Raw genomic sequence first — 10,000 nt, 5'->3', positions numbered from 1 at the left:
CAACGTACTTGCTATCAATGGATAGCCCTGTGTCTCCTCTTTCATCTGATATGCTTGCCATATCTATGTGTTCACAGGTTCGTGAGTAATTCAAACGAGAGTAATGGGTGCGCAGGTGAACGCAGAGAAGTAAAGACTAAATATGGTGCAATTTGATTTAATTTCATGATTTTTATTTTCATACTTTAACGTACAGACAAGTGAGTTGTCTCGTTGGAAAGCCCCACTTTTGCTCTGTCACGCAATAAAGGTTTCATCTCACTGCGATGAACAGTTGCGGAGCAATGTAACAGAGAAGAAAGTGTAGCACTTGGGTCACTGTGACCGTAATAATTATGCTACTGGACCAGTTCTAGGTTCGTTGAGTGGTGTATATTATAGAGAAGAGACATGAGACATGAACGAAGTCTGCAGTTTAATGAACAAGAATTCAATTAAATAGGACAGTTGATAGGGTAGATAGAATTCAATAATATCAATATAAATGGTTCAATGAATATAACCTTATCAATGAATATATCAATAAATATTTACAGTACAAGATGTAGGTCAATAAATAGATCAATAAATAATTACAGTACAAGATGTAGGTCAATAAATAGATCAATAAATATTTACAGTACGAGATGTGTAATAAATACTTTTAAATCCTTTAAGTTTAATTTTTTCTTGTTTAAATAAGTTTAAATGGGTTTAAATATGGGTTTATTCTGGTTAGTTTTTCTTTTTAGACCGGTCTTTTCAATTCTAAATAGCTTTTTAGAACAGTTGCTTTAGCTATTTTTGAGCTATTTGTTTATATTTATTTCTAGTTTTCTTTCGAGTTATAACTCTTCTTTCTTTAGGGTAACAGGTAAGTATTTTTAGTGTCCTTAAGTTATTGTGATTGTTTCACTTTACAGAATCTAACTCTTTCTTTACAGGTATAATGGAAATATTTTAAATGTTTCTTTTGTTTGTGCAATCGCTTCACTTTTCAGTCTCACTTTAACAGGAAAACATAAAAGAAAACCAATTAACCAATAGATAGATAGATAGATAGATAGATACTTTATTAATCCCCAGGGGAAATTCAAGGTCTCAGCAGCATAAAGACAACACAAACACATTCTTTAACAGCAGAAAGAGTAATTAAAGTATATAATATAAAAACACAACTAAGCAATAAGGACAGTAGAAGATAAAGAATATGCTAAATATACTAAAATACAAATTATACTAACTAACACTTAATCTAAATCAATTCTAAAAACAGTATCCACATAGTGGTGATTAATCAATCAGAGGCGCTTGCAATGACTGAGGCAGGGACTGAGCCTGTGATTCTCTGTGCATAGTAAGGTAAGGTAAGGTGCTCTGTGTGAATGAGTGTCATGGTGACAGTGCAATGGTGATAGTGGTCATGGTGATGATAGTGGTCACCATGATAGTGGTCATGGTGATGGTGCAAATGAGTAAGTCCAACAGTGCAACAATGCAGAAATAAAGTAAAGTAAAGTCTATATATCTATATATTTAACTATTTAAGAAAAGGTATAAGTGTGGCCACAGTTCGGCTGTGGCATGGAGGGAGGGGTTATGCATATTTGCTAATGTGCTAATGTGCAGTGGTAAAAGTGGCTAGTGGACAGACAGTATCCAAACATGGAGGGGGTGAAGAGGCAGACAGACTATGCAGAGAAGTCTATCTCTCCTCTTCCCTTAAGTGAAGCATTGAACAGTTCAATGGCCCTGGGGACATATGACTTCCTCAGTCTGTCTGTTGTGCAAGGCAGTAAGCGAAGTATCCAGTTAATCAGGCTCTTCTGCTTAACAATAGTGCTGTGGAGTGGGTGACACTCATTGTCCAAGATGTTGATCAGTCTGTTCAGGGTCCTTTTGTCAGATAGTGAAGTGATGTACTCCAGTTCAGCTCCCACTACAGAGCCAGCTTTCCTTACCAGCCTGTCAATTCGCCCCGCATCCTTCTTCTTTGTGCTTCCTCCCAAACATACTACTGCATAGAAGAGGACGCTGGCAACAACAGACTGGTAGAACATCCTGAGGCTTTGCTGCACACATTGAAGGACCTCAGCCTCCTCAGGAAGTACAGCCTGCTCTGCCCTTTCTTGTAGAGTGCATCAGTGTTGGCTGACCAGTCCAGTTTATTGTCCAGGTGGAGACCCAGATACTTGTAGGTGCTAACCACCTCCACATTGACCCCATCAATGTGGACTGGTAGCAGAGTGGGCTTAGACCTGCGGAAATCCACCACCATCTCCTTGGTCTTTGAAGTGTTGAGTTGAAGGTGATTGAGTTTGCACCATTGCACAAAGTCCTCCACCAGGCTCCTGTACTCCTCATGCCCGTTCCTGATACACCCCACAATTGCAGTATCATCAGAAAACTTCTGCATGTGGCATGTTGGATTCACGATCGTTTTGCGTTGTGTTTTAGTTCTGATGTCTGTATTGAAGATGGTCAATAAAGATTGACGGCTGGATCAGGATCGGTGATCAAAAGAATTTATTGTAGATGGTACAACACGCACTAACCGAGCACAGGCTCAAGTCTCAAACAGTAAAACTGCACAGAGTCTAACAGGTGTGGTAGTTAGTAGAAGCGGGCTGCTGTTGAGCGTCTTGGCATAAGATGCTCCCCGAGTCACTTCCTCGATCCGTCTCCAAGTCCAAACCTGAGACAAAGCCTGTTATACTAAAACATATGCACGTAAATCATGCCAACGTGGAAGGTACCAGCCATAGCTCAAAAATAATAGGAAGATGGAAAAGTACTACCCCTGAAAACAGAATAACAAGCCTGTGATTCTCTGTGCATAGTAAGGTAAGGTAAGGTGCTCTGTGTGAATGAGTGTCATGGTGACAGTGCAATGGTGATAGTGGTCATGGTGATGATAGTGGTCACCATGATAGTGGTCATGGTGATGGTGCAAATGAGTAAGTCCAACAGTGCAACAATGCAGAAATAAAGTAAAAGTAAAAGTCTATATATCTATATATTTAACTATTTAAGAAAAGGTATAAGTGTGGCCACAGTTCGGCTGTGGCATGGAGGGAGGGGTTATGCATATTTGCTAATGTGCTAATGTGCAGTGGTAAAAGTGGCTAGTGGACAGACAGTATCCAAACATGGAGGGGGTGAAGAGGCAGACAGACTATGCAGAGAAGTCTATCTCTCCTCTTCCCTTAAGTGAAGCATTGAACAGTTCAATGGCCCTGGGGACATATGACTTCCTCAGTCTGTCTGTTGTGCAAGGCAGTAAGCGAAGTATCCAGTTAATCAGGCTCTTCTGCTTAACAATAGTGCTGTGGAGTGGGTGACACTCATTGTCCAAGATGTTGATCAGTCTGTTCAGGGTCCTTTTGTCAGATAGTGAAGTGATGTACTCCAGTTCAGCTCCCACTACAGAGCCAGCTTTCCTTACCAGCCTGTCAATTCGCCCCGCATCCTTCTTCTTTGTGCTTCCTCCCAAACATACTACTGCATAGAAGAGGACGCTGGCAACAACAGACTGGTAGAACATCCTGAGGCGCTTGCTGCACACATTGAAGGACCTCAGCCTCCTCAGGAAGTACAGCCTGCTCTGCCCTTTCTTGTAGAGTGCATCAGTGTTGGCTGACCAGTCCAGTTTATTGTCCAGGTGGAGACCCAGATACTTGTAGGTGCTAACCACCTCCACATTGACCCCATCAATGTGGACTGGTAGCAGAGTGGGCTTAGACCTGCGGAAATCCACCACCATCTCCTTGGTCTTTGAAGTGTTGAGTTGAAGGTGATTGAGTTTGCACCATTGCACAAAGTCCTCCACCAGGCTCCTGTACTCCTCATGCCCGTTCCTGATACACCCCACAATTGCAGTATCATCAGAAAACTTCTGCATGTGGCATGTTGGATTCACGATCGTTTTGCGTTGTGTTTTAGTTCTGATGTCTGTATTGAAGATGGTCAATAAAGATTGACGGCTGGATCAGGATCGGTGATCAAAAGAATTTATTGTAGATGGTACAACACGCACTAACCGAGCACAGGCTCAAGTCTCAAACAGTAAAACTGCACAGAGTCTAACAGGTGTGGTAGTTAGTAGAAGCGGGCTGCTGTTGAGCGTCTTGGCATAAGATGCTCCCCGAGTCACTTCCTCGATCCGTCTCCAAGTCCAAACCTGAGACAAAGCCTGTTATACTAAAACATATGCACGTAAATCATGCCAACGTGGAAGGTACCAGCCATAGCTCAAAAATAATAGGAAGATGGAAAAGTACTACCCCTGAAAACAGAATAACAAGCTTGTCTCCCAATCTGAGGGGTTGAATGGTGTTAAAAGCACTTGAGAAATCAAAGAACATGATTCTCACAGCACTTTTCCCCTTGTCTAGGTGGGAATGTGTCCTGTGTAGAAGATAAGTGATGGCATCGTCCACGCCCACTTTCTCCTGGTATGCAAACTGTAAGGGGTCTAGTGCATGGCGTACCTGGGGTCTGAGCATACCTAAGACCAATCGCTCCATTGTCTTCATCACATGTGATGTAAGAGCGACAGGTCTGTAGTCATTAAGCTCACTAGGGTGTGGCTTCTTAGGGACAGGGGTAAGACATGATGTCTTCCACAGTGTTGGAACTTGTCCAAGGCGTAGGCTCAAATTGAAGATGTGTTTCAGTGGCTCCCCCAGTTCAGCAGCACAGGCCTTGAGTAGCCTTGGACACAGTCTGTCAGGCCCCACTGCTTTATTGCTGCGCAATTTCTTTAGTTGGACTGTCACTTGATATGTTGTAATGGTGAGGGGTGTAAGGGGAGGGGGAGGTGTGCATCTGGGATCTGTGTGTCTGATGGCTGTTGACTGAGGTCGTTGTCACCTCATTGTTCGTGATCGCCATGTGGGTGAGGGGTGCAATATCCAGTGATGGTGGGGGTACGATAGCCTGTGATGATGGAGGTGAGTGTTGCACTGGTATTGAGGGGATGTGGGGCTGGGGGATGGTGGACAGACCACCGCCATTGGAGCTGGAGCAGGGCAGTCAAACCTGTTGAAGAAGTGGTTCAACTGGTTCGCCCTGTCCAGGTCCCCCTCCACAGAGCTGCTGTTCTTCTTCAGGCCAGTGATAACCTTCATGCAGTCCCATGTCTCCTTCAAGTTGTTTTCCTGCAACTTCTGTTCCACCTTCCTTCTGTAGTCCTCCTTAGCTTCCTTCAGCTTGAATTTGAGTTCCTCTTGCACGCGCCTCAGCTCTGCCATGTCCCCCTCTCTGAACGCCATCTTTTTCCTGTTAAGAAGGAAAAAGGGATCTTGACATTGCTGGTTATCCAAGGCTTGTTGTTGGGAAAGCAGCGTACAGTTCTGGTGGGAACAACAATGTCCATGCAGAAGTTCAGGTAGTCAGTTGTGCATTGTGTGACCTCCTCTAAGTCCTCTCCATTCTGTAACACACTCCAGTCAGTGCACTCGAAGCAGTCTCTCACATTCATACATTCACCCATTCACAAGTTTCCCTATTCAATATCTTATGGAGTTACATTTGTTTCTCTTTTATGAGCGAGCAATAGCACAATTTGAGCGCAGAAAAATATTTTGAGCGAGCACACAAATTATATTTTGAGGAAAAATGAAACTCGAGCACAAAAAAACGTATAGTTGAGCAAACAGGAATCATGTTGTGCTCCACAAATGTCTTTGCCTGTTTGCTAATATCAATATGTATGTGCAACATCAGCCCCCTTTCATTCAGTTTCACTGTACGTGCTCACATAAACTGTTCCTCCGCTAGCTCAGGAGATCTCTGTCGCGCTCGCTCAACTTCGTCTGTGTGCTCGCTCAAAACTGTCGACAACGTTACGTTTGTTACAATTCATCAACCAATCAGAAAATTTAGGGGCTGAAGTCCAATTCTCAGTGGCTGCTGAAGTCCACAACGCCTAGCGTCATTTACTAGTGTCAGTGGGAATCGGGAAAGGTTATTAATGCTGGTCTTAGTTTCAACACATAAAGTTAAGTAGACATTGTAACCGTGTTGTAAATCCAACAATACCCATATGATAAATACTTACCAAAAATGTATTTTCATGTGGCGTTCTCCAATGTTCCTTCTTTCCCGATACATACAGTCGGTTAAGACGTTCAGAAAGGTTACCGCCCCCCATGAGGGGGAAAGCATACTAACATCACACAATGGAAGTCAATGGGCGAACTCACTAGCATTTAGACTTTATACATTCGTTTTACATTCAGGTGGAGTTCTGCTTGTTTCTGAACACAATAATTTAAAGGAATTGACGACAAATTTCTCTGGAAGCTATATACAATGGTAGCATCATTAGGTTGCTAACTGGCTAATCGTCAGTGTAGCATAGGTAGCATCATTAGGTTGCTAACTGTATCGTCAGTGTAACATAACCAACTGGTACACATTACTTGTTAAAACTATAGAGTTGTGAAGTCCCGACCCTTCTACTTCCGGTCCATGCGACCTATCTTTCAAAAAATTATGAACGGGAGTTAATGGAGAGATAACAATTATTTTTTGGTCCAGTTTGAATTGTGCCACAAATCACATATGATGTGTTTGAATTTAAAAGATAATTTTTCACGTCAAGAAAGTACTGTTGTTCGATAGACTTCAAAAGTTATGTTGGTTTTGTACGAATCCACTCAGTGGACTACATCTCTCGTCTCGAACGATGTACGTCACCAACGTAATGAAACGATAAGAGCTGTTATGCAGTTAACGGTTGCATTTTGCTGCCTGTAATGTACAGTCTATGGACGAATACAACTTACCTGATGTGTTTAATCCTCTGACTCATGGTATTTTCTTCGGCAAGGAAAGCCCAATTAAGACCTGTTGCTGGTATGCTTGTACAATCTAGTGTGGCTGCGAATGAGCTAACGTCACTAGCGCGACTGATGGGTTTGTAGTCGATTTGGAATTCACGATCTTTCACAATGTTGTAATTCAATAGTTACGGAACAAACTGCAAAATGTCTTTACATGAAAAATTGTCTTTAAAATTGACAAACATCATATGGGTAATTCAAGGCACAAGTCAACCAGGACCAGAAAATAATTTATTTTTCGCCATAGACTGCCGTTCAATTTGTTTTGAAAGATAGGTCCCATGAAGGCAAACGGAAGGGGCGGGACTTCACCACTCTATTCCCACAGACATTGTAGGGAATGTGCATTCATGTGAGAATAAATTAAGATGCAACTTATGAGTATGTGGTGTTGCGGCAAAAGGCTTAGCTTGCTAAACCGAGCTACACAGTCTGGCCATTGAAAGCAGTTCTACAATGAGTACACTCGAGACAGTTCTGGCTGGAATTAGCAAAATGAGGGAACTTAATGTTACCCTTAACCTCGTTGACACACAGATAACTCTCAGTTCAAAACGTGTTTGTGCCGTTTATTGGTGTTTGCTAAAAGATTTAATATTTTTATAGGTGTTTTCTGTACTCAAGCCAGTGCACCTCCATTAGATTACATGCAATTGAAACTAATATTTTCCCCCTTGGGGGCGTTTCAGCCACGGTAACGACTGACACTAGTAAATGACGCTAAGCGTTGTGGACTTCAGCAGCCAATGAGAATTGGACTTCAGCCCCTGAATTTTCTGATTGGTTGATGAATTGTGGAACAAACGTAACGTTGTTGACAATTTTGAGCGAGCACACAGACGAAGTTGAGCGAGCGCGACAGAGATCTCCTGAGCTAGCGGAGGAACAGTTTATGTGAGCACGTACAGTGAAACTGAAAGAAAGGGGGCTGATGTTGCACATTTTGATATTGGCAAACAGGCAAACATAGATTCCTGTTTGCTCAACTACAAGTTTTTTTGTGCTCGAGTTTCATTTTTCCTCAAAATATAATTTGTGTTCTCGCTCAAAATATTTTTCTGTGCTCAAATTGTGCTATTGCTCGCTCATAAAAGTGGAACAAATGTAACTCCATAATATCTTTAAATAACTGTGTTGCAACACTTTAAATAATTTCAGTTCAGAGGATCTGTCCAATTTGATTTGTTCAAAAGTTCAGTCAATATCCAATGTGATTCAAAGAATAGCTCAGTTCAATTTGTTCATGTCAAACTGTTTCCGAATGCGGTGTTTCAGTCCTTGCAGGTTGGATTTCCTTGGGTAGGCTCGCCATCTAGTGTCCACTTGAAATATCTCTCAGTTCGTATGCTGTCTCGCAATTACGCTGAATCATCAAGGGTCCGATCCGTCGTCAAGCAAAAAAAAAAAAAAACCTGGCCAAAACCGTCTTCAAAACACCTTCATCAAAACCACCGCTAAGATGTTACTGAGTTGATTCTTGATGAACAATATTAGAGATTTATTAGAGATTTATTTGGAGCTTAATTCAAGATGTCTGAATTTTTGTGTCTATCGTATTGATTTTCCGTTAGCGCCTGCTGTTTGTGTTCAAAACTAGCTCATGCAGCTGGGACAGGGTCTTAAAGGGGCAGTGATATTAAATTAAAGGGATGGTTCAAACATCATTGAAAGCATTGAAACTTTTATAAAAACAATATATTAACACATTGTGGGTTCTAATAAATGTGTTCATAAATAACTTAAATAATAATATAATATAATGTCTTATTTATATATGTATTGCTCTTTATTCATCTAAATATTTATGTTATATGTATATCACTAAGTTTATTTATGGTTCTATTTGAACTGTGGGTTACATCAGGGTGTGTTTTTTTGACACACTTTGCGTCAATCGGGTTCTAAGGGTTAAAATCTCACGTACCCCCTGGAGTGCCTTCACGTACCCCCCCAGGCACGCTGCATCCCATTTGAGAACCACTGCTTTAGACTATCGGCATTGAGACTATCAGCCTTTGGTGGCCTTATCAGCCTTAACCTACCAAATCAGATTGCCAAGGCTAGAGATGAGACTCAAACTCAAACCTGAGCTCTCTCTCTCTCTCTTTCTTTCTTTCTTTCTTTCTTTCTTAATTTCTCTCTCTCTCCCTCTCTCCCTCTCTCTCTTTCTCTCTCTCTCTCTCTCTTTCTTTCTTTCTTTCTTTCTTTCTTTCTTTCTTTCTTTCTTTCTTTCTTTCTTTCTTTCTTTCTTTCTTTCTTTCTTTTTTCTTTCTTTCTTTCTCTCTCTCTCTCTCTCTCTCTCTCTCTCTCTCTCTCTCTCCCTCCACCCCAGTAGGTGGCGCTGGAGAGGAGGGGAAGCGGGTGACTCGCTCTGGAATGGTCTCTGGCTCCTGGCAGCACCGGCTGAAGCTGCAGCTCTTCCTCAAGGCCTCCAAAGCCTTCTACGTGCTGGCCGACGCCGCTAACAACCTGCTCAAATACGGACGAGCGCTCCGCTACATAAAACTCGCCCTGCAGTGCCATGGTGAGCACACACACACACACACACACACACACACACACACACACACACACACACACACACACACACACTCCTCCAAAACGTTCTACTTAGCAATGAAAATAAGGGTGGTGGACTGGGCCAGCCAATCACGTTAAGGGATGTAGAACTGGGCAAGAGAAAATAGCCAATCAGCTTAAGGCATAGTGCATTGATGCAGAAGCTTTTGGGTTTCTGCAGTGAAGAAGTGTGTGTGTGTGTATGTGTGTATGAGCAACTTTGCATGTGTGCGTGAGGACGCGTATTGCTCAATCAGCAGCTGTAGTGTCCGTATTTGTGCGAAGACGTGCATATGTAATTTGTGTGTGTGTGTGTGTGTGTGTGTGCAGATGCGTACTGCTCCATCAGCAGTGGTCTGTCTCCGCGGGTGTTGCTGTTCCACAGTCAGTGCCTGTGTCTGTGTGGGGACGTGCAGCTCATGTTGGCCCAGAACGCCTCTAACCGGGCCGCCTACCTGGAGGAGTATCAGTACCAGACTCAGGACCATCAGGAACTCCTCCACTGCCTGCACCGCGAGAGCAGCTGCCAAGGTGCACACACACCCCCACACACACCCCCCACACACACACACACACACACACACACACACACACCTTAACTTACCTGTCTGACA

General features: G+C 42.7%; 1 protein-coding gene across 1 annotated transcript in view; it reads left to right on the top strand.

Moving 5' to 3' along the window:
- The window catches only part of edrf1 (erythroid differentiation regulatory factor 1), a 29,425-nt gene that overhangs the window by 14,702 nt on the left and 4,723 nt on the right, over positions 1-10,000 (top strand). Inside the window, exons 16-17 of the mRNA XM_048270263.1 lie at positions 9,163-9,351; positions 9,717-9,917. Of these exons, the coding sequence (XP_048126220.1) occupies positions 9,163-9,351; positions 9,717-9,917 (390 nt within the window). The remainder of the gene's footprint in view (positions 1-9,162; positions 9,352-9,716; positions 9,918-10,000) is intronic.

This window comes from Alosa alosa, chromosome 18, assembly GCF_017589495.1.
Source record: "Alosa alosa isolate M-15738 ecotype Scorff River chromosome 18, AALO_Geno_1.1, whole genome shotgun sequence".
In the NCBI taxonomy this organism is placed as follows: domain Eukaryota; kingdom Metazoa; phylum Chordata; class Actinopteri; order Clupeiformes; family Clupeidae; genus Alosa; species Alosa alosa.
The sequence above is the reverse complement of the archived record's forward strand: the minus strand, read 5'-3'. Positions and strand labels throughout refer to the sequence as shown.